We start from the raw sequence: 25575 nt of genomic DNA, 5'->3' as shown, positions 1-25575 counted from the left end.
AGATTCCGTAGATATTAAATGAGGTAAAAGGCTATTACCTAGCTGAATGTTTATTTTGATCTTTATTTTAACTCATTATTTGCACTTTTTTTTTAAATGTAAAATAATAGATAAATAAAGGACAGTAACGAACTGGATTAAATGAAAGGATAAAAAGACTAAAAAGTCCAGGCTGAACTTTTAATGTAGGCCAGCACTTTTACCCAGCTAAATGGAAATACTAATTAAATTTCACCTAAAACAAGGCCAGAGATAGATTAGTATTTTTATGACGTGTATTTTTTTAATGTATCTATCGTGTGTATGCTAAATTTCAGTTTAATAGTAAGCATGTCCCACCCTGGACGCAGCGACGTGCTCTATCAGTGGTAACAGGCCCCGCCCCGACTATCAGCATCTCCAGTCAGTGGGGAGCAGCTGGGAGTCAGTGTGGAGGAGCAGGAGCAGGTAGCAACGGAGTTCAGCGGCTCCCGCGTTCGTCCGACACTTAGCTAGGGCTGCTCCCCAAGCAGTGGTGGTGATGATGGCGGCGGCTGTAGAGAGAGGGGGCGTCCGTGCCGCTTTCCTGAACCCGAGCAGCGGTGGCGGTGGTGGACCAGCGCCGACGAGCCTCCCGACCGGAGCGTTGGCCGGGGCTGTGGTCCTAGGCTCGGGCTCCGGCAGCATGCCTGTGCCCATGAACCTTTTTGCGACTTGGGAGATAGACCGATCATCTCCAAGCTGCGTCCCGAGGTAACGTTAACATTGGCATGTTAGCGTGAAAATACCACAAATCACAATGTTTGCAAGCCTCCATAACGTTGAATAAATCTTTGGCTAACGTTTGCTTTAACAACGCCCTCGCTGAGTGGAACGTTAGGCAGGACGGACGAGTTGCCTCACATTTCCAAAACACTGTTGGGGAGCTAACTGTCAAGCTAACTAGCAAGGTGGCTAATGCTAAAGCTACCTAGCAAATGTTTTGAAGTTACTATAATGTTTTGTGCTAAATGCACATTTGTTTTGCCACGTTAAGGTGCAGTGCGCCAAAAGTACCAATGTTAAAATTTCCATTTGTATCTTAATAGCTTAGACGAATTAACAAGCCTGTAATAATTTATTAACACTCGGTGTTTTTAATGTATTTCGACCGTTATAACTGGCTAACAAAAGTTCAGCTAACCAGTTCATCTGTTAGACGGATTCTACTAGGTTTCCTTTATGTTCTTTTTATGGTGATGAAGCTTTGCACATAATAAATGTCCGGATAGGCCTGTAGTTGATTAGGTATAAGGAATGCTTGCCACCCAATAGCGGCATAACTATCTATAAATACAGTGGCATGGATGCCGTTCGTCTCATAAGCAACAGACATCCTTTTTATCCTTTTGCAGCCCTATGTGTCATGAGCTGCCTGACCAAACGAGCAGTTTTGCAGCTGCCTGGCGATTTGAAATTCCCAGAATTTTTAAGTTCTTATGCTGTGGGTTGTGTTGTGATTACGTCTCTATAGATCGGAGTCGACTACCCCGTTATAGACAGCAATAAACAATCACAAACAAAGCGACTCACAGTAATGACGAAACAGCGGATATGACAAGAAATTAAATACTTTTGATTGTCTAATGTTATTGTTTTCCTGTTGCGTTATCAGTTATCTGCGACACTTTGCTTAGTATTCTTCAGCAGTGAGCAGGCATTGGTGCCACCTGACCAGAAACCTCTCGGGAGCTGTGGGCACATTAATCAGCTTTGACCTAGATCTGTTCCACTCATTGGGATAGAAGTGGGCTTGGAGGGGAGGGTTTCCTCTACAGTCAATGTGCCGTATGTGTGTATATGTGCCTGTGTCTCTATAGTGCCTGCATGAGCATGTATGTACGAACGGAATCATTGCATGTGGGAAAATTCCTGATCTTTCAGATCCCTGTGTGAATGTTGAATATTGTTCTGTTTGGCTGTGATGGTTCAAACGATTTAAAGCCAGCTTGAATGAGAATGAATCGTCTTTGAAGTGACAGCACTGCTTTTAGATTATACAGCTCCCTGCCCTTTTTCATTGTAGTCCTGTTTCTGAAAATGTGATTTCACTATTTATTTAGTTCCTGGACAGGCCACAGCAAATGCTGCACAGTGACTAATGCATGAGATTATTTTGGATAGTTGTATCTGTTAAGTTTTAAGACTGGATTGCAGAAAACAGCATGTTGTGCATTCATACAACATGCCATACTATGTACATTGATTTCCTACGTCTGTCATTACACTGTTCTCTGAAGTGGATGATGTACAAGGCACTGTATCCGAGATGAATATGGGTGAGGATCACAATGAATTATTAATGAGTTTTACAGTGAAGGTACACTGTTACTTGACCCACAGCTTTCTTGTTGATGAATGGGATACTTTGTTAGATCTGATATGTATGGAGAAGAACTTATTAGGCATATTAATTCATGACACAATTATTTATTCAGCCTGAAAAGCCTTATTGTAATTATTGTTATATGCGGTGGCTTTGAGGTATAGTGCTCACAGGCTATTCTGCTAGTGTAAGCTAGTGTGAAAAGTCCTGTATGAAGCCCAACCCAAGGCTTGTTTTGGGGATTCTGCCTTGGCATTCTTTCAGGGGCTGGGCCATGTTGTGTGCAGCTGTTTGCTCTTCAACTGGCCTTTAGCAAATGTGGGTGTCCAGCTAAGTGGCACGGTTTCAGATGAGGCCACGGGGCTGTTACCAGCTGAGTGTTTTTTATTGTGGTACTCCAAAACATCACGCACAGCTGTTGTTTTCTAATAATTACAACATGGTAAATAATCCTAAGCCCTTCAGCTCCATTGAAAGCCATGCTCAGGAAAGGATGTTTTTGTCAGAATGGAAAACATGTTGTTAGCTTTTATATGCTATTATATTAGCACAGATTTATGGTTTCTAACTGTGGAGCTGGATGAAACAAAATTCATATTTTAGAATCTTGCGCTTGTTAAATTCTGGGTATATCCAAATGCAAATAGAGTTTTATTGCAGTGCACCATACAGTATTCTGGCTCCTACCTGTTGGACGTAGTGTTGTGACAGCTCCATCCTTAACAGGCTTGTTGGAATAGTTAGAGAAGCATTGTTTTGATTCCAGCATTGCCATGCCTGCCAGTCTGCCACCCTCCAGTGAAATACAGCGTGCTGTTCATATTGCAGGTTATTTCTTATAAGCTGATAATTTTTCCCCTTGTTTTTCTTGTTTTTATTATTATTATTGCAGTGGAGGGGGGAAGTGCAGAAGTCTCACCTGTTTTCCCCTCTTAAAAGAATAGACAACTGCTTTGCTGATGTTGCAGATTTACCAAAGACAGCTGAGGGACATAATACCCACATTATTCATCTTCATGTAACCTGCTTACTGGACACATTTAAGTGTCTCATTGATATTTTGGGAAATTGTGCTGAATATAAAGTTATGCATGTAAAACTAAGCTTTTAAAAAACTGGGGTATTTTTGTACTAGAGTAGATTTAAAAATAATTTAGTCAGTGCTCTGCATGGTGGATGATGTGCTTTCTTAGCTGTTTTGACCCTAACAGTTTTGGTAGAGTGGTTTTATTTTTACCAATCCTTTCCCCTTTATTTAAGCATACGAGAATAATAAAGAGACAGGTGTAGCTGCGGTTACACAGCAGAACTAAAGAAGTTTAGTGGCCTGTTCAAAAATCCAGCTGAGCTGTCTACAGGCAAGAATTTGTTGAGGTAATGATGTGGTATTTGCAGGAATGGCACTAATGCGACGGTCAAAATATGGTCCTGTGTTTATCTTATTTTGATAAAGAATTTTCAGCAGGATGAGAGCATTGGCTTCTTGCCAAGTTCAAAATAGAGGACTTTTTCATAAACATCTGCACTGATAAAACCCTAAAAGAGCTGAAAATATACTACCTGAGACTAAACCAAGCCCAGACATTATTTGAAAAGTGGCACCTAGCTCAAATCTGTTGCAACATCATCTCTACACACGAACAAGCAGCGTGCTAATGTGTCCATAAAAGCTCTCCAACCTCCATTGTGTCCAAAGCTTTAGGTGCATTATGAAGCTATAACTAACTTACTTTCAAGCTGACAATTTGTCTGCTTTCAGAGTAAACATCATCCTCTTTGGGTTGCTAAATGGAAAATGTTTTGTAGATCTGAAAATGTTGGCGTGCCCTTGATTTTCTTTTTTAAATCCTCTGTGTATAAAGATCCCTCTATTACATTTCTCTGGACTCAGAGAAGTGAATACATCTCAGTTAGCTCGCAAGCTACGAAAAAACGTCTTCCTCTTCCCGTCTGATGTTTATCTCTGCCGAGTAGTGCGTCCTTCTTTCTGTCTGTGTGATTCATGTGAGTCCCAAGATGGCTTTACTCTCTCATGAGCGGCAGAGCCTTATCTTGATAGTAATTGAGTGTACTTTGCAGACTCTGGTCAGATGTTTGTATCTTCTGCCTCAATCTGTAGTGTATCAAACAGATTTGTGTTGTGTATGGCAGATATAGATGATAAACGAAAACAAACCCGGGCTCAAGTAGAGCAACGTTATTGTGTCATATTTGTTCTGGGTCAGCAGAGATGAAGCCATCAGCAAGACATTTTTTACTTATCCCTTATGCCTTTATGCTGTGATGCATAAGGGATATGTAAAAATATCCCTCATGCATAACTGTTAGCGTGCAGTTTCTAGTATCATCCATGGCCTTAATCTCTTAGATTTATTTTCGAGTTTTCTGTAAATTCAGTGATTAACCCTTTGCTGAGACCATTAAATCTGGGTACAAGTAAAGAACGCCTGACTGTCAGATAATATGATCTAAATTCACCCTTTCACCTCCTCAATAAGTGTTTCATCTCAAGGCATGGGTATTGTTTCTCTTAGCAGGGGAGCTGCTGTAATCTGATTTCATAACAGGAAAAGAGGGGCTAGTAATCTCATGCTGCACACACACTGTCTGCTTAATCCTCTGCTTCCTTTTGGAATCATATACATCAGCCGCCTCCAGTGCCCTTCAGGATTGTGACACAGTCGCCACATCTGTTTGCACCATGTTTACAATCGTTGTTTGACACCTGATGCTAAATGTTCATATTTGATATGGTATTTTGAATGATGTAAATGAAGCAAGCTTTTAGGCTGAGGAATCATCCCCAAAGAGCATGTTGTTAATGCTCTGTTACAGAAGCAACATTTGACTTCATGGCATGATACTTGGCAAGATGCCCATGCAAAATATAAACAACTCAGAACAAAGGTGCATTTAGAGGGAGGACAGCTCCATTTTTAAAGCAGATACTGAAAGTGACAATATTGCAAATGTAACTGGATCGTGACGTTTTTATTTTTCTTGTTAGAGAAATAAGAATCCATAATGTGGCTTTCTTTTAAGACATGTTTCATATTTTAGTCACATTAATAGTTAAACTAGTTCCCTTTTGTTTTATCATGTCTTCAAATAAGATTTCAACTTGGCTCCATGCTGTCCATGCTGTTCACACACTTTGCTGACAGAAGACCAATCAGCACCTTCACGCCCCTCTTTTTCGTGCTTACTCCCACTGCTTGATATGTGTCAAAATTCTCTTGGTTTCCTTCCCTGCTTTCCTGGAGGAGGAGGAATTTCCTTGGGAAACATTCCACATTCCTGGCAACTAGAGAGCTGCTGGTGCAACTGAAATCAGCCTCCTTCAGTCTGGTTTCAGTACCCTTCTCCCTTCCGTTGTTGACTAACAACCTGCTCTCTGGAACGGAGCCAGGATTTGAGCTGTGGATTGTCCACTCTATTGAAAAGTTTTGCTGAATTGGCCCTGAGCTTTATGGTGATCAGGCATGCACTGAATGCTCATGTTGAATGTCTCACAAAGGGAAGAAAGGTTTGTTTCCCCCTGCGTGGACCTCAGTATGGGAGCGAGGCCAGATTCTTCTGTGGGCGGATACTGGGGTCTCTGCTAGTGAAGAGATCCAGCTTCCTGAGCCAGCAAGCGAGGCGAGGAAAGTGTCCTCTGATACAGGGAGGATCCTGTCAAAATAAGCACACTGGGGACAGCGTCTCTCAACTCATATTTTCTCTCTTGTTCTTGCACTGTTTATTTCCCACCTCTCCCAGTGAGGCATTTCCTGAGCTGTATATGCCAGCAGCAACACAGACACCATTATTTCAGACACAAAACATTTATGATGTTGATGAATGAGAAAACATGACAGACCGTTTTAAAACATGAAGATTTGTCATCATGGCAGTCTGAAATCCTGTACTACATTTCTAGCAGAGTCTTCTCTTGTAAACAAACACAGACTGGCAGTGCAGTTATATTTATCCTTCGTCAAATCACTTTACCTTAACTGTCAGCCATACTCAAAGAACATTTCTTTCATCTTACTGAGTCTCATAAATAGAAGATTTTTTTTCCTTGTTTTGGCTAACAGCCCCAGAAAAGAATCAGCATCTTTGCCTTTTCTGTCTGGATGAGGACATAACAGTCCCTGGAGTGAGAAATCTCCGATAACATGGAGTTGGATGCCCTGCTTGCTTGCTCGTCTAATCACAGATTAAGGAGTCTGAACTGTCTGGATTCCAGTTTCTGTCCATGCGCCTTTGATCAGTTGACCCACACTGCAGTTGTGCCACCTTCTCTTTTTCTGTGCATTAAATTCAAACAGCTTTATTTTAACAAAGAATTAAGTTAGATCTGCACTGAGGTGAAATTAAATTAAATATGAACACTTACTTGGTTAAGGACAAAAAATTGGATGTTACTGTTTTAAATCTAGGTGCCGCAAAGCATTGCACATGAGAATTTTGTATTACATAGTCTAAGATTAATGTTAAAAAGATGGATCGTTAACATAGATCCAACATCTCCCATCTTCATCTCACAAACTGCATTAATTAACGATTCACGGTATAAAAATGGGCATTTTTCATACTGCGTTCACATGCTTATCTGTGGTAATGGAAAAATGACTGTGCTTGTTACTTGGCAGCAAACAGTGTCAGCCTAATTGGCCTCACCTCTCTATTTTTACTCACCTTGCTATCACTGGTGTTAAAATTACTGCTGAACTGATAAAAAGGAAAAACATGATCTGTGTGCAGAATCTCTGAAGAAGCTGGAGCACGGATACAGTTAGTCCATTAGTCATTTGGATGTATAAAATGGGGGGTGGGGTTGTGTCAGGTTTTTAATCACTTTAGGGGGGAAAGTGAACTATTTGCTGATGCTGACCGTTGTATAGTTGTTTGCACAATTCCCAGTTCAGTGTCCTGATCATTTTTCTTTCTTGAAAGTCTTGTCTACTTTGCAGAAAATGGTACGAGTCAGTGCAGGTTTGGAAGGGTGTTTTTGTCAGCTGAAGTCCTTCTAGCATCATTAGCAATGACAACAGGCAAACCTTGCTTTGTCAGGCAATATTTTCTACACTTGATTTATCATACTGCCATATCTGGTTCAGTTACCATAGAGCTCAATACAGACGCGAATCATCTGTAGAACCTGAATAAAGTCGATTTCTTCTTGTTTCTTTTCTTAGGAAGCTGAGGGTGTTTCTAAATTCCCAGATCATTAATGAGAGCAGACAGATTCGGTGTGGTGGATGCAAGAATTAAAGGGCAGACCTAATCCTGTCTGATGCTCAGCAGAGGCACCATATGTCAGTATTAAATATGTATAGGAAAGCTGCACTGATCCTTTAGATGAAATGTCAGCAATGCTTAAATGTAACTGAAAGATATCATCAAGTTCACTCAGTTTCAATGCCGTGGCCTTACATTGGAGATAGGAGCAGCCATGTACATCTTTGCTGGCTAGGTTTTACAGCTTTGAAAATTGATTCTGCTTATTCATATTCATATTAAAGGTGGTAGATTGTCAGACTGCATTAAACAGGACTAAGGACTTCAGATTTACTGTACAATATCATGAAAACTCAGCTGGGGTCTATTCTGACGTGGAGCAATGGATGTGTCAAAGCTCTCGGGGTCAACGCAGCGGTCTGGCTGGCTTTCCCTTGCCAGCCCTTTCATTGCACTTTCATCTTTTCACAATGCAGCCCATTCATCATGGCTTTTAAAGATGAATCATTGTTGTTTTTTTAAAAAGGCTTATATAAGCTCAGCATGCTATAAATCCAGTCTCCTACAGGCTGTGTACATTTTAATATATTCATGCTGTTTAATGCCATTCCAAACATTTCTTAGTATGTATGACGATACAATAAGATTTGCATTATACTTCTTTGTGGATGTGCACATGGACTGCTTTAGTCACGAGGAATCCATTGTCATCCTTATACTACTTTCTATTTGCCTTTGAGGGCACATGCTCACTTGGTGTCCTTGTTAGTATAGTAGCAGTCATGACAAATTGGAGGGGTACAGAAACCTTATGGAGCCTTGTGTACATTCACTGATCCACTCTAGCATCAGAAAGTGATACTTATATAATGAATAAAATGATATCCAGTAATATTGTGTTTTAAAATTATCAAACTATCTCTGCCAACAAATAACAGTCCCAGATTTAGAGGAAACTGACCTAATGTTAGCCCTGCCTTCTTTTTTTTAATTTAAATCCTCCATTGAGTTTTTTCAATATTTTGTTTCTTCTTTAAAAAATCAAAAACTTGAATTTTCCTGATCACTAGGCTGGACAGAAAGAGTGGAAGAAGGCTTCGCTACTAAGCTTTTGATCAAACCAATAGAACACTTGCAAAAGAATATTTCTAGCAGGAATACTATTCACCTTTAATAGGATTTTAAAATTTAGCCACAACATTGTCAGTGGCAGTTACCATTCACCCGTATCTATTGGAGTAGTGAATGAAGAGTCACATGGAAGCTACTGAATACAGCAGACAGGAACTTATAAACACTTTTATTAAAATAATCTATCATCAGTATCATCTGCATGCTAGCAAGATACTATCTTCCTTGTTATATTCTTTTGTGATGATGATGATCTGGTATCTTTGGATCTGATATTGCCTGTAGTCATGCCATGTTTGGTCTTGTCATGTCTTGCATTTCCTCTACAAACATCGGGTTGCTGACCTCACCAATATGTGTTCAGGGCAGAGACAAAAGAGCTGTTTACCACTGCAGAAACACAACAAAGGATGACAACTATTTACTGAGCTCCTGAAAATTACTGTCAGATCACTGAGGTGTGACTGCAACATGGAGTTGTATTTTTAATTAGTATTAAAGAGGCTGGAGAGTTGAATAAGAAAGTAGCCTGAAAGATCCCAGTGGGAGTGTCTGCAACTGAAAGCTTTTGTTTCAAGGATTCTTACTTGCTGACTCACAAATCATGTTACTGGGTTGTGTTAACCCAGTTAAGGACCAGTTTGGTAATTTGGTAGATTTCCAGTACAACTGGGAAAAGTGCTTTCTCAGTTGGTTTACTGCGTGGTAAAATATAGGGCCAGGTTAGATGTAAGCATGCATTTCCTGTTTTCACTTAACAGCAAGCTTTGCATTTTTTGACTTGCCTCTAACGATGGTTTTCCCTTTAACCCATATTTATATCAGCCAGGAATATAAACTTGCTACCCATTATTTTCAGAGGAGTTTACCAGAACGTCCTCACAACAAGCACATACTGCTTAAACCTCTGATTTACACTTCTCAGACATAAATCTTTTTTCATCTGAGTATTTGAGGTAAAGAACTGAAGGCCTAACTCACCAAACTGAAATAAAATCTAGCACTGAGCTGCAGTGTACCACTCACTTGTAAAATTACCTAAAATTAATCCCGCAGTCATATTGTACCACTGCTCAGGATAGCCTCATGACCAAGAACTTCATAAAGACCTAATTACAGAGTGTTATGACCAATCCCTCCCCTACCTTTGTTTTTTTTAATCACATCTGCCAGGGTGCTTTCATACCTGACTGATGAAACCAATGGAAAGTCATGCATCAACTGGCTTTAGAAAGTAAATGTTCAATTCAGCAGTGACTTAAACTATGTATTGAATATGAATGCTTCCTAAATGGCAATATTTCTATTTTGCACAGTATTAATTATAACCTGTACACTGTTTGTGGTTTGAATCTGTGTAAGATTTTTTTAAAGACGTATTTCCTGTCTCTTGGGGGTTTCCCAGTGGCCGTGTTCCTCCAAAAATCCAAGGAAGTTGTGCACTTAGCCATAGTTTGTCAAAATATGATTTATTGAAATAAACGGAGCATGCAGCCGGAGAAGAGAGAAACCAAAGACAGCACCCTGTTCGACAAGTCTTTGATGTTTCACTTGGAGCTTGATAAACATAGTCAGCTGATGTTACTGATAAGTTTAGGTTTGCTATTTTTATTTATAAAATTAAATGCAGAAAAGTTGATTTGTGTCCTTTAGCGAATTTCTTGCAAATTCCTTAAATCGTGCATATAGACTCAGTGCCTGTGAATCAACAGTTGCAATGCTATCAGCACTTCCTATAGTGGAGTATGCATCACAACTGAGCGGACCTTGCTTCAGAGTTGAACGTTGGCTTCATGTTATGTTAACAGTTTCCGAAATACATTAATGAACAGTTCATAGAAAGATTGAGTTGTTTTAGTTTTCAGACTTATGGCTGTTATATGTTTTACTACCATAAAAACTGGGCAGTGGATTTAATCACAACAGGAGTTGACTTGTTCTCTGCAAGCTCAAGTATTTGATATTGAAAAGATTTGAGCATTTGATTGCATTGTAAGGATTCTGACTTAGTGAAGTAACCTCAGAGGGGTATACTCTGAAGGTCAAGACAGCCAGAATTACTTTGTGTTAGCTGGCTTGACAAAGCCTAAATTCTCAGTTGGAGATAACAGTTGTCAACTTTTCTGTTTAGCCAGGCTTTCTGCTTAGGGCCTTTGCACACTCACAAAAAAGGAGTTTCACAGATTATATGAGTCTTCTTACATGAAAAACGATCCCTGTGAGTGCACCAAGCTCCAATCAGGGATGTTCAGTTGAGCAGATGATGGTGATGATGATAAACGTGTGATTAAAATTCTATCAGGATCTTTAACATAATATAACGCAACACTGTTATAAATAAGATGAGATTAATTCTGCAGAAAAGTGTTTATCTTGGGATTTATGACACCGGGTGGTAAAATAAACATTTAAATTCAAGTTAATTATATTATGGCTGAGTGGACTCTTGGTGCTGTTCTTTATTTCTACAGTGACAGCTGCACATTAGAAGTCTGAAGCGTTAAACTGGATACATTTAAATATTATATATTACTGTCGCAGCGCCTAATAAAAGATGTGGGAAGCACTTCAGTTGGTTGGCAGATCAAATTAAAATTAGTGTTAATGAGGCAGTATTCATGGTGTGTGCTCTACGTTCTATTAGTAGTTCCAGGGGTGTAAAAGATACTTAGCAGCCGATTAGAGTCAAGTGTAATTTGATCAATACATTGTCTGCATCACCATTTGTATACATGCATATTCCTGTGACAGTGCAACAAAAACAGTTTGCACTTCTCGCAGTGGTTTTAGAAAGGGATGGCTTAACAGCCATCCATCCATCCAGCAGGAAAAAAATCTATAACTCACTTATAACATGTTGTGGATAAAAAAAGATATATGTTCTGCATAACTTAGCCAGGTAAAGAGAGCTGCTTTTGTGACACAGAAAACTCTTGACTTTAATCTTGACATAGCTCACTAAGTCATTAATCTCGCTTTGTAGTACACCCCTCTGTTAAGGGATAAGCTGCCATCTCTGTAATGTCTGACTCAGTTCTGGCCTTTTGACATTCAACAATGTGCTGGTATAAAAATGGACAGACAGCACGGTCCCCCAAAGTCTATGACTGCAGCTTTAAAACCTCTTTGGCACCATACACACCACTCTACGAAGAGACAGTCTTATCAAAGATATGTTTGCTTCCAATTTTATATTGTTATGGCCATGTGTGTTTTTCCTCACACAAATACTACAGAAATCAGGTTTTACCAGATTAATTGCTTCTCTTGTTCCCTTTGTCTGGTCAAAGCCTTTTCCTGCTCTGTCACTGTGACCATCAGAAGATTTCATTCAGGGAATTAAAGCCCAACCAGCATATGGCCATCTGGCACAAACAACTAGATATTTGGGGGCTAAAATAGCTTTTGCATGCAAGCCTAAGTGCAGGCTAAGCTCTCATGGCACATTCTACTTTTTGAACTTGTTTAAACTAATATATTTGGTCTCATGTATTAGTCCTCATCAATCATAATTTATATTTGTATTTAAAAAATACTCTAGCAACTTTCAAATGTCGTATCACACTTACGTTTGCCACTGCTTTGCAGCCTCTATTGCTTTGTCATATTTGTCTAAACTTTAACAAATGTGAAACAGAACTGTGTGTGTTGGAGTTTAGATCAGCGAATGCAGGGCTTTGTTTTGTGCCTTTTCACTTTCGTTGCAGTTTGATTGAAAGATGATGAATAAAATATTAAAAAGACAGAGAACATAATTGGTTTGTGGCCCAGACAAACTCAGGAGTTCCATAAGCGAACCCTCTGATGAATAGACTTTTCCTTGTTTTTTGCTGTAAGTGAATGAAATATTAAGTAGAAGTAGCTTTTATACTAGCGTAACTTTTATTTGGGTTAAGTTATGCAACCAGATGTGAAAAAATAATAGTGTTGTTGAGGAACGCAGTGCTGTAGCTTTTCTCTTCAGGGACATGGACTGCAGAGAATTTTGCTTTTTGTCAGTCCCCCATGTATAAGGTGGTACCATATGCAGCCTTCTTAAGAATTTCATGCACTGCATTATGCTCAGCGGTGCTTTATTAGAATGAATGCAACTGCATTTACATCTCAGCAGAGAATACGTAAAATAATACGTTAAACCCACTAAAAGCATTCCCCCCCCCCCTTATCTGGAAGCCCCCCAGCACATATCCACCATAGACTGTTTTTTTCATTGAGCACTCTGTTACATCACTCATCCTCCATCTACCACTTCCCTCTGCTTTGTGCCACTGACAATTGCTGTGCAGTGATCCGAGGGCATGGAACTGGCAAAACATCAACTAGAATGCTGACCAAGGGATTACAGGATGAATTACAAAAGTGTGTTTTTGTTTAGGCAGCATATAGTTAAATTCAGAGGTTTTGTTTGCCTCCCTTTCAGCACCATGCACATTTGCACATTCATTTGTGTAAAGAAGCATGTCCATATTTGCACAATAAACCTTTTGATGGTCCTGTATATGTTTAGATCTTCTTCTTTTTTTTGGTCACTGGAAAAAAAACTGTCCAAATTAGAAAGCATTGAAGAGCTACGGGTGTTTGTCATTTCAACTGATACGAATGTGCATTGGAAAAACGTGAAGAAGCTGAAAACCCAGCTAGAGTCATCCTGCGCAAGCACCGTTATCAAAATAGGGCTTCTATTTTTCTTGGAATTTTGATTACTTTAGCTGCTGGCTCTTTAAAGGCTCTGAAATTTAGAAGTGTTCTTATCACCTGTGACATGCAAATACAGATATCCAGGAATAGTTTGGTGATAGTAACTGCATGTACTCCTAAGGGGCAGTACATGTTGGGCAACCAGTTTTCAAAGATGTTGATGTAGACAGAATGAACGCCCGTTCACGCCAGAAATACACTTAACTGATGTTGTGATGATGTATTTTTCTGTAGTAAGCTGATTGTTGTCAGCCTAACAGTGGAACTGCATACAGTGGAAATAATAAATACTTTCAGCCCCAAGATTTCCATTAGACATGCACTAATTCCAGTTTTTGTTTTTTTTATTTTGAGTGATTCAGTTTTTCTTTCTAAGATGGCATACTCAATCATTCCTGTAGCTTATCTTTAATTGACTGATGACTTAAGTTTAGTAACATTTATCCTTTGATGACTTGCACTCTAAATCGGCGAGTTGAACAGATTGTGTTTGAGTTTAAGCTAATGAATGTTGAACAACTTTACTGAGATTCTTGCAAAAAGAGAGGAGACTTTGGAATGAATTAAGTCTATGCAGATTTCTAAGAATGATCGAAATGAGGAATCGGATTACTGACCAATCATAAGGTGCATGTCCATTTGCAGTCTTGTGATGGGAAGCTAAGGTCCATGGGGTTCCAGTCTTGAGTTTTAGTTTCTTTTTTTTTAAATACCTTTTGAAGTCAGTGAAATATAGAGTGTATGTGACATAAGCAGTCTCCACACAGTCATATAATTTTACTAAAGTGTCAAACTCAAAGAGCTGACTCCAGAGGAACCTGTGTCAGGCCTCCTCGTGAAAGAAAGCCAGCCTGGCTGCAGAGAGTAGATAACAAAAAGAATTATTAGCGGTGCAGAATATGTGTTTGACTGACTGCTACTTTGCTGTCCACCTTTTAATCCACCTCTCAAAATTGATTTTCCTCTGATGTTCATACATCTCTTTGATAAGGGGTGAACCGAAATATTCAGTCTTTAGAGGTAGAGATGGATTGGCTTGACTATGACTCTGCAAATTCTGTTGTTATTTCCTTATTCTGGGACAGGTTGAAAGGATTATTCTTATACAAAACTGAACTTTTAAAACTTCAAATGTGTCTTTTACTTCTGTACCTTTATTTGTTATTAGCAGAGAGAAAAGATAAGATGATATGTAAACCCTTCCACAACCCACAATCACAGGGCTCTTATCTGGAACCAAATATTTGGCCACAACTGTTTGAGTGGACTGCCTGATAAGTTGTTTTGTTTGTCCAACACAGATAAAAGTGAAAGGATTCAAGTGTAGCTACAGACAGACCGTCTTTTACAACAGCAACTTCACAGTTTATTTTGCATCCGAGGAAAATTAGAAAAGATTGGTTAAACCTAAAACCAAATACAGCAAAGAGAAACATTTGATCTATAAGGTACATTTTTTTTGCCAGTTCACAGCGTCCATCTGTCTCATAAGAAGTGTTGATTATATTGATTTTTCTCATTGCAGTAATACAGTTTTAGTTCCATGGTTAGACCAGAAAAAATTGATGACTGGCAATAAACTACCAGAGAAATGAGGTTGTGTTTATAGTTGGCAAGGTTTGTTGTGTTTGCTATTTCAGCTACAGAGATTTCCATGCAAATCCTTTATCTTTCCTCTGCTTGTCTGAACAGTTCCTTGCTTGTCTGGATAGTTTTACTTGCTTAACACAAATGGAAACATTTGCCACCTCCATAGTTTTGATTTCCTTGATGATATCTGAACGTCTGCTTGATCTAAAAGGCGGAAATGGCCATGCAATCTAATGACCTTGCTCTACTTTAGAGGCAGAAAAGGTTAACAGTTAGTAATGGTGCAGTGAGTGACTTGGGCGCGCTAATGGACTTAGATGGAGAAGCATTACTCATGCTGAGTGATGACATACCAGCCGGGCTGAAGCAGCCAAAATTATACCAAAGCCACCACGCTCCAGCAGTTGTGACATCATTTTTGACGTGCCATTTGAAAGGAAGTCATTGGTGAACTTAAGCGTCCTGCTAGGATTTGTACAGTCTTTACGCATAGCACTATTTGAACTTAGCATTCTTAGTCCACTCTTCTCTGTTGAAGGTAAAAATGATGTGATGTATAGAGTTTGAATGCCAGGTCAAAACCGTGAGTTTCTTCATGTGTTTCTTTAGCTGTTTCAGAACAGTTTGTGTGATGTGACAGGGCTCATTAGTCTACCAGTGAAGGTCACTGCTATGGTAGATACACGACAAATGTATAAATCCTTTCCTAACATTCAACTTTTATCAAATAACTGTCTGAGCAGGTGTCGATTCAACCTTCCAGTCATTTTGTAGGCTGTAATCCCCTCTCAAACTCAGCCTGTAAAGACCTTATAACCAGGATTCTAGCATAAATAAACTCAGTGTATCACAATGATAACTCAATCAGAAAAGCTTAGCAGGCAGTTTATTGGCTGAACCAGCACAAGCATTGAAATTGAAAGGAATTTCATGGACTCTTATCAACTGGGAAACAGAAAATATGTCACTTATCTTTCATTTCCACTGCCTGTTCACAGAACTATTGAATTGGAGACTGTTTTATAAATTCTGCACTCACCCTGCCTTTCCTTATGGATTGATAACACTGTTTTGCTTTGGTCCCATTTGGCACAGACAGGCGTGCTATGATTCCACCCCAGGGTCTCTCTGGGAATGTGGGAATGTTGGGAAAGAAAAAAAAGGGAGGATTAATGCAACTTGTGAAGGGCTCCTGCAAGCCCCTATTTTTATCTTGAGCGTGTGCCAGTGTCTACTAAGTGGAAGGGAGACCACACACAAATAGCAGCCCCCCCCCCCCCCCCCCTCTTCTGTTAAATCACACACTGTCACAATCTTTTCTGAAACTAGTTAAAATGTCCTTGAATCATTGTGTACTACTTATTTTACCACACTGATTAGTGTTTTTGTGCTACACCTGGTTTGTCACTAAAATCACAGTTTGAGTGGCAAAGTAAACTGGCTCTATGTAGGAGCACAGGGCCAGCCTGGCACCAGGCCACAACAGATGGCCATGAGTTTCACTTACAACACAACACACTGGCAGGCAGGAGTGGTGATATTACTTCTAATAATAATAATAAAAATAAAAAAAATTCCCAGTACCCTAGGTGACCCCCTTCAGCGCCTGAAGCTGTTTTGATTACATGTGAATCAGAGTCTGGAGAATGAGTGTGTGCGAGGAGAGATAGCTGTGATGGGATAGAGATGTTGTTAAACCATCAGCCCTACTTTCGGTCTCTCTCTCTCTCCTTGTGTCCTGACAGAGAGCTATGGCCGACTGATGAGTCATTCTCACAGGAAGGCAAGCTGAATCCGTGCATTACCTAGAAGATTTACCATTTAATTACTCCAACCTCAAATAGATTTGCAACTGTTATTCCAAGGCAGATGAGGTACTTTATGTAGCCAAGTGGACTGTCATCACTAAGTGGGCCTAGAGAGAGTCATCACAGGAACACTGAGTTCGTGACCTGTTCAGATATATTTTTTAATTCATAATTGAATGTGTATAAATATTTTGGGACACTTGGAAAAACCTCCCTTGGAATTTATTGGTCTTTATCTCATTTGAAGCCGTATAATAAATTATAGTGTTATTATACAATTTGTTCTTAAAATCTTATTTTAAACTGTTATTTTAATTGTTAAAGCTATCTTTGAGCCTTTAGCAGCAGTAAAGACACAAAAACAAAAAAAACAAACAGTGTTCGTCATCCTCCTGCATGGAATAATAAACAACCACTCCATTTTTGTCATCTGCAACACCGCATTTTTCTTTGTATTGAACAGTATGAGTCTTTGTGAATCATAGTCGTCTAGCAGGAAGTGCCTGGATGAAGTGAGTATAGCAAAGTGGCTCTTGAAAAAAAAAATTGAGTGATTGATTTGTTTTTCTTTCTTGTCTGCATCTCTGGCTCAAGCTGATCACAATTTAATCCAACAGGGCTGGTGGGAAAAGTGGGTCAGGAGGAAGTTTAGTAAACTTGGCCTAAGAGTTGTTGACTTTTTTGTGGAGTATCTCACTGCAGAGGGAAGTTTCCTTGGGGGGGAGCTGGTGTGGGTGAAAGGAAGCAGAATTGTGAAATAGTTGTATAGCCGTGAAAGAGGAAAGGAATTTTGTGTGTGTGTTTGTGTGCATTTTCTTTGTGTGTGTTTGTGTGTTTTTTTTTTTCCTGATTAAACATTATGTGTTACTGTGTTCGATTGCTTCGTTGTATTTCACCCATCCTGGATCACAGCTTAACAGCTCCCACTTAAAAAAAACCCCAAAAAAACAAATTTTTCCTCATCTTATTTAATCATAAACACGGCAGTGAATCCCATAAGCCTCTCTGCTCAGCATTTTAATGTGTATTATCATGCTCAAACAGCATTTGCAGGCTTCACTAATGGTACTTTGTGGCTTGTCAAAGCATCTGTGCTATGCCGTCTTTTAGAAGGAATTTGCCCATTAACCAGACAGTATGAATTGTAAAGCAGCAGTACTTTTGTGTATCATCTGTTTACAAAAAGGCCATAGATTTTTCCCTAAGGGGACACAAAGCTGAATAGAAGTAGCCTTGAACACTGAGATTCCTCATCAAGTAATGAAGGTGCTCTTGTACTTGTGCCTTTACTCGGGTCTTTTTCTCAACCTCTGTTGTTTTCTTTTCCACAGGCTTTGCACCCTCACACTGAAAAAGCTGGTCGTCCTCAAAGAACTGGATAAAGAGCTGAACTCTCTGTCTATAGCTGTCAAAATACAGGTGGGTGGGTTAATCTCCCTAGTGTGATTGGAATAACAGGCTCAGTTGTAAGATCGCGGTGTGTCACCATCTGGAGTCTGTGCTTCACTGCTTCCTCTTTACTTGATGCTGTTGAATGTAATTGCAAAGCCTAGACACTGAGAAGACAAGCTAGTAATCCTGCTGGTTGATTAAAAAGAAAAAACCTCCCTAGGTGAACAGGAAGCTGTGGTGAGTCACGTGCTCTCAGGTTCCTTAAATGGCAGACTGGCATTACCATGCTAAGCAGTAGCATTAGCACCTTAAGACGGATTGTGTATCTTTCATTGATTGCTTGTGCATGCACGCCTCGCCTAATCTCGGTGTTATTCGGTGTTATTCAACATTTCCGTTCAATATATTGTATGGAGGTTACTTTGTGTGTGATTTTAATGTCAGGTTTAAAAAAGATGAGTGTTTTGGACAGTTTTTTTTAAACAAATTAATTCTCTGTCAAAACAACGACCCCTAAAATATATGAATATGAACAAGTGTTTGTTTGGTTTTTAGACCAAATTGCATCAACAGAGACCTCACTTAACATGATGAAGCCTGGGTTTACATGGAGATTAAAGTACAAAGTTGTACTGTCATGTTTTTTTTACTATTTCCAGTTAAATGTATGATTTATATATATATATATATATATATATATATATATATATATATATATATATATATATATATATACATACAAGGGGTGCAACGATACACAAAATTCACGGTTCGGTTCGATACTTTGGTGTCACGGTTCGATATTTTTTCGATACAAAAAAATGTTCATGCCTTTTTAATTTGTCATTTATTAAAATTATAAATATATATTTTAACTCAAAAGTACAGTTTTTAAATTTAACCCTAACCCTTGTGCGTGTTTTTTATTTTGACAGCGAATGCGCACCTGCGGACCACTTATGTGCAGCCCTGGTTATTTAGCTCGTCATATCGCAGCCACAGAAATTCTTTTGTCCATGAAACCATAAAGCTGCACTTTCTTTTTGCCTTATAGTCTGATTTGTCATAACTTCTCCGTTTTGTGGTAAGCTTTTCTTTGGCTGTCACTTCTTCACCCTGACCTGTCTTATTTGGCTCAGCAGAACTGAAATGCTTTTACACACGCACTCACATAAGCTCAGCGATTCTCTGCGCGATCAACCTCTCACATGTGTAAGCTGCGGGAGATTTCACTTGTCATGTTTGCATAGTAAGCTAACGATTAATAAGACGATGTCAGAGGAATTGGTGCGCAAATTATCATCACTCACAGATCAGTGCTGTCGCTCTCTATACACAGTTCGCGCGATTGCAAAGTGAAAGCAAAAAAACAAGCGCAAATTCAAACGCGACTTCAATATGTCACATATTGACAGTGGCTCACCGATGCCAATGACATAATTACCCAGCTACATTTCTGAAAGAATGCAAAAGCATTGACATATATTTTTCCTACAATAGCCCGACGGGCAGGGAAGAGATAGATTTTGGTAGCCCGACTGAAAAAATCGTCGGGCTAGCGATATTGCAAGCCCTGTATCTGATTGAGGAATCACTCATCTTTGGAAAAGAGAGTTTATTACAGAGAAATGGCTCTTTCCAAAATAAAAGCTATACTATCCGCTTCTTCTGGGCTATATTCTCAGCAGCATAAGGAGAATCATGTGCTAACGGCTGTCTAAATGACTCGGCCAAAGTTGGTATCATGCTTGCTTTTTTTTGTCTGCTTCCACTTGTCTTTGCACTAGGATGATGTCGGCGTAAATGTGCAGTCATATTCGTTGTGTTCCCACTAGTGCTTTCAGGTTAATCTCGTTGAAATGACCTTAACACCACAACACGGCAAATCTCCGTTAACGAGCTACCGCCGATCGCTCCGTGCATGGGGCTAGACGGCCAACACGTTAACAAGCTAACTGCGCTAACACACTAGTTCACACCAATGTAATTGAGCATTGCATGGCACATCCAACATACTGTTTTACTTGACTCGCTTACCTTCAGGGTCATACGTCACATGAAAACCAAAATAATTCCAAACGCCAGATCTGAATGAGGGTCAATTTGCCTGTTGCAAGGAGAGCTTAACTTCTGTCTCGCTAGCTTGCCCTGCGCTCTTCCTTCTGACTATGCTGTCTGTGTTGAGCGCTCAGTGGATCTGCGCTGGACAGTGCAGCCTAGGCGGAGTAGTCGAACACAGATTCACTGAGCGCTCAACACAGACAGCATCGTCAGAAGGAAAATTGATAAAATAAATTACAAATGTTGTATTGTTCGATACATATGCGTACCGAACCGAAAGCACTGTATCGAACGGTTCAATATCGATACGAATATCGTTGCACCCCTAATATATATATATATATATAAATAAAAGACACTTTATTTTAAAAAAAAATCCACTCTTCGTTATTTGACCTTTTTTTTTTTTTTTTTAAATCCCATTCTCAAAAGTACCCCCCCTTTTTTTTAATATATATGTATTTAATTGAAAATTTGTCTATGTAGTACTGGACTGGACAATTCTGTTCTAGAAGGAACAAATCATCCTCTCTTTACTGTCATCCTGAAGGAGAAAGAAAGCAACCACATGTGGCTTGATCCATGAGCTACACCGTCTCCAGAGCGTGAAATCTCTCCATTTCTGCTGAGCCGCCCGGAGGACAGCAGAGCAAAGCTCTGTTCACAATGGCTCTGGAACTGGAGCATTAAATGCAATTTCTAGCAGGTTTGGTTAGAGAGAACAGAGACATTGAGGGTATAAAAGAGACAGTCGGGGAGGATGACAGAGGAAAGGAACGGCTTTGTTTTCAGTCAGTAAATGACAAAGCTTCATTACTGCATGTCATCGGGTTGTCTCTGCAGCATGGTCCGTGGCCTTCTCTATTCTTTCTCTGGGCCTCATTAGGTTAAGTGGTCTGCATGCACGCACAGAGCTCATGTAAAGACATTTGGATCGTCTGCTTAAACTGAAGCAGAAAGAATGATGACGTTGCATTTTAGTCTGCAAAAAGTTGTTTTTGTTTTTTTTTCTGGCTCTTTTCAAGTAGCTACGTGTAATACATATTTTTCCATATGTTGCTTCTACGTATGTACTCCATGATCCCAAATTTTTTCCTGTCTTTTGTGTACAATTGACTGAGGCTGTGGGCAGGCCTCAGTGTCATCTGGATTATGATAGGAGAACATCATTCAATTCTCATTTTAGTGCAAGTTGTTGTCCAAAGCACTTCCATTTGCAGTATACTTAGATATGATCCAGTTATGTGTTTGTGCATGTTTGACTTACACTGTGTTGGGTAAAGGCAGAAGCCTCAAAACCTTTAAAATCTATTTAATACAATTTCACATTGAGCTCTCATCCCTACCCTTAATCCTTCTCATTACTGCAACAAAAAAAGGGATGGGGGTCCAATTAAGGGAATTGAAAATGTCTAAAAAGGAAACCTTGAGACTGTATAGTTGAACTTGTTTTCACAGGCTTGTAAAGCTTGGGAGAAGGTCTGTAACATAGCCCATCTGGCCCCAGAAAGACAGTCAAAGTGTGCAGCAGGGGAGCGAGGATGAGAGAAAGGGAGGGCCAAAGGACATTCAGTACAAGCTTTCCTTGCCAAGGCTCTGTATTGTTAATGCATGTCATGCAGTTTCAGAGTGTTCTGCTTTTGTGCCTTGATTCATTGTACTAGCCAGTAAGCATGAGGGTGCATATAAGGCCTCTTTATAGAGCTCAAGTTAGTGACAAGGTCAGACTTGGACAGAGATTTGACCTTAATGTTTTATATAAATATATCCATACTTAACAAAAGCTGCAGGTACTGTCGAGGCACTGGCAGCACGTTCCTCTCTGGAGCATATCGTGCCATTAGGTTAGATAGAAAAAGAAATGAATGATTGTTAAGAGTCAGCAACGGTTAACATCCTTAAACCCTCAGTCCTTTAAAGTTTTGTGTCTCACCTTCTGCTTTTTAAATGCACATTGTTCTCTATCGCCTTTTGTGAGTTAAGCTAGAACATTGCATTGTGTTCTTGCTGCATTGAGTTTTAAAGACATAGAAGTACTTAAACCAGTTCTGGATGTGGACACAGTGGAGTGCTTAACAATTATTTTATGAAGCTAAAAAAAGAAAAAGAGTTCTTGTACCCCGGGGCAATGTCATATTAAATATGTTAAACACTTACATAAGTGATTTTCCTACTGCCATCCCACATTGTGTCATAGAAAAATAGTTTATTACCCTTTATTTTCACATGATTGCTCAGTACTAGAAACATAGCAAAAGGCTTTAAGTGTGTATAATGCAATATATGTGTGTATGCATGTGTGTGTTGTGGTGATACATATCTGCACCATTATATTGCTAAAACTTTAAAACGATGAACGAACAGTCCGATCATCTAATTACTCTTTTTTTTCCTGGGTTGCCAGGGAAACAGTCAAAGTAGGTTCTTTGTAGAAACCTAGTTACTGCTGCTTGTACTAAAACCTTGGTACTTTCTCACTACTAACAGGTTGTGACTATGTGAGAGGATGTTTCCATAGTTCATCTGTTAAACTGTGAGTTTTAGGCTCAGCTCTATCTTCGCTGTTACAGCACCTGCAGATTCCTCTGTCAGTCTCTTACTCTATTCTTTCCCACTTGTGAACAAAACTCGTGAATTACTTTTACTACTTGACTTGAGGCAACTACTCTTTCCCAACATATGGCAGGCATTCCACCCTTTTGTAACTAAGGGCAGTGGTATCAGATCCGGAGGTGCTAATTGTCATTTCACCTGCTTTACAATCAGCTGCAAACTACTTCAGCGTCTACAGTGCCTATAAGTTTTATGCTTAAAAGCTGCAAATAGAATCTGTGACAAAGCTAGGTCTGGTTTTGCTTAATATGTACAATTTGCCAAAGAATGTCTTGAAAAGGAAGCCACTTAATCACAAGGACATACAGACAGATCCACGCATTATCACTTAGAACAAGATTTTACAAGCCATCTCATCTGAAGTATATTGCAGTGTAAAGTGACCCTCTGGTGTCTTGTGATGATTCCTCAGCACACATTCAACTATTTTATTTGGTATCTGTTACATGATTTGGCAGCTCTTGCAACAGTCAGATCCAATGTCGTACCCACTGCGTGGGACTATTCCATGAGTTTCTCTCCTGGGTATTAAGAGAGACACTGGATATCCTCACTACTCCATACTGCTCACCAAGTCTTATTTAATTCTATCATCAGATAGAGCACATACCTGAACTAAGCTTTGAGTGTTCATGACATTTTTGTAGCTGTCAATGGGATGACACAGCACTGCTACTCTGGCAAAACATCAGGAGCCAAAGGCTTGACATGCTATTTATTTCCTCATAATCACACTTTAGTTCCCAATTTTAAGTTTATAAGAGGGAGAAAAAGACGCTTAGTTGTGGAAATCTGTAATTTGGCAAGAAACACGAGAGGCTTTAATCCAAGGCATATCACAGAAATCTAAGGAACTGCTGAGGGCTGAGACAGGTCATCTGAGGACACGCTGTGTGTTGCTGTCTTTACAGTTACACTTAGGGACGAGGCGGCGTTCAGCCTGTGCCATTTAAATCCCCCGAGAATGTTAGGTCACCATATCATTGTGCCAGAACCCAGTACTAGCTTAGGTGATGAGACTTTCTCAACCGGCTTAACAGACAATTCTCTACAAGAATAGAAAGCATTAGGTAATGAAGCTAATTTTGGTTTTGAGTAGTAGCTTGAATATCAGTGGAAGTAAAAAGTGTAATACAATAGCTGTGTGAATGTATTTATACTAATAACTTTCTTAGTGTTATGCTCTTAGTTCTGCGTGAACTAGAGATCGCACTCAAAGTATGATTAAGAATACTCACAGCTGTTTCCAATATGTTGAGTATAGCAGGCTTTTGATTAGAGAGTTACTGTTTTAAATATATTAGCACAAGCTATTTAACTTATCCTAGTAGAAGCAAAGGAGTTGAGGACTGTTTGTACTAGGCTACCACAAGGCGCGAATCTGCATAAATGTGTGAATGTGAAGGAGGCTGGTACTAAAATAGGGTATGCACACTCACTCACTGTTGTCTGCATTGATAACCGGTTAAGAAAAAACACAAAATATGTGATTTGTTGGGATTTTTTTTTGTTTTTTTACTTCATTGATTTTTGTGTCAAGGATTTTTAGTCAATTTATCAACCAAGTAGCATCTAATGATTTCATGTCTGTGATTCTTTTCTTTTTTTTAACTGTTATTTGTTTGCCCTGATGAAAAGCAAACAAGCGCTTTCAGCCTTGGTATTGGATATCTGCCAGTACCAAGTACCTGTCCAATACCGGTGTTAAAATAAAACACTGTGGTCCTTCACCTAATTTATTTGCAGAAGTCTCATTTCGGTTCATTGCGCCATTTATGGTCTTACTAGTTCCAATTCTGTATCCTCGCAGTTTCACTGTGGGTGCACGACTTCACATGTGCATTACTTATGTAGTGTAGCTGTAAAGCAACAGTCAAGTTGAGGACATGTCATGTTACAGAAAAAACAAAGCCTTCCAAACAAGTTAAACACTGACAGCAAAACAGACAGAAAAGACGTCGTCGTCATCAACAGAGCTTTTATCAACTCACATAACTGCTGTTGATCATAAACTATGCAAACAAATAAAGAAAAGCTGTTGCCTCCTACATGCTGTTAGCTCTCCTGCTAGGAACTTGTGCGCTGCTTCTAATGTGTGGCTGCAAACAAAAAACAAATTGAATGGTTTTGATCAGTCTGTTGTCAGCATTACCTGATATATATTTTTTGAGCCGGGATTGGACCACTAGTCCTTCCCAGTGTCACATTGGAACATCCCGGTCGTGATCGTCTCACCGGCCACGACTGTAACTCTAGCTGTGGTTTTAAGCAATGAAGAAGGGCTGCGAGGCAAAGCCCCCAGCACATGTCCACAGGAAAGCAGTGTTTAAATAGCTGTGCCGAACACTGACCAGGTGTTTCAAATTTCCACCAATTTCTCTCAGCTCCGGAAAGGATCCCCCGCAACACAGAACAGACAGTCGCGCCGCAAGAGGGCTTGGGAGTGTAACAGTTCCCAGTTTCAACAGCAAACACTGTCATTTTTATTTTTAGAACAGGCTTATGGTGTTTTCAAGTAAGAGTAAGTCACTCCTGGAAGTCCCTGGGTGTGATGAGTTTTTGTCTAGCATTTTTGTGACATTTTGCTTTGCTTTGTCTCCTACAGGGTTCTAAGCGTCTTCTGAGATCAAACGAGTATGTCCTCCCACCCAGTGGACTGATGGAGACAGATCTGGAGCTCACATTCTCACTGCAGGCAAGCGCTCTGACATT

General features: G+C 39.6%; 1 protein-coding gene across 3 annotated transcripts in view; it reads left to right on the top strand.

Moving 5' to 3' along the window:
• Positions 1 to 397: 397 nt before the first annotated feature.
• The window catches only part of LOC147315634 (phosphofurin acidic cluster sorting protein 2), a 45922-nt gene continuing 20744 nt past the window's right edge, over positions 398 to 25575 (top strand). For all 3 annotated transcript variants that reach the window (XM_086258564.1, XM_086258563.1, XM_086258562.1), the window contains exons 1-3: positions 398 to 732; positions 18129 to 18216; positions 25469 to 25558. In XM_086258564.1, the coding sequence (XP_086114690.1) occupies positions 521 to 732; positions 18129 to 18216; positions 25469 to 25558 (390 nt within the window). In that variant the 5' untranslated portion in view covers positions 398 to 520. The remainder of the gene's footprint in view (positions 733 to 18128; positions 18217 to 25468; positions 25559 to 25575) is intronic.

The sequence above is a fragment of the Aulonocara sp. 'chitande type north' Nkhata Bay genome, linkage group LG13, assembly GCF_057382095.1.
Source record: "Aulonocara sp. 'chitande type north' Nkhata Bay isolate Kocher_YH1m ecotype deep benthic linkage group LG13, A_spYH_male_GT1.1, whole genome shotgun sequence".
In the NCBI taxonomy this organism is placed as follows: Eukaryota; Metazoa; Chordata; class Actinopteri; order Cichliformes; family Cichlidae; genus Aulonocara; species Aulonocara sp. 'chitande type north' Nkhata Bay.
The sequence above is the reverse complement of the archived record's forward strand: the minus strand, read 5'-3'. Positions and strand labels throughout refer to the sequence as shown.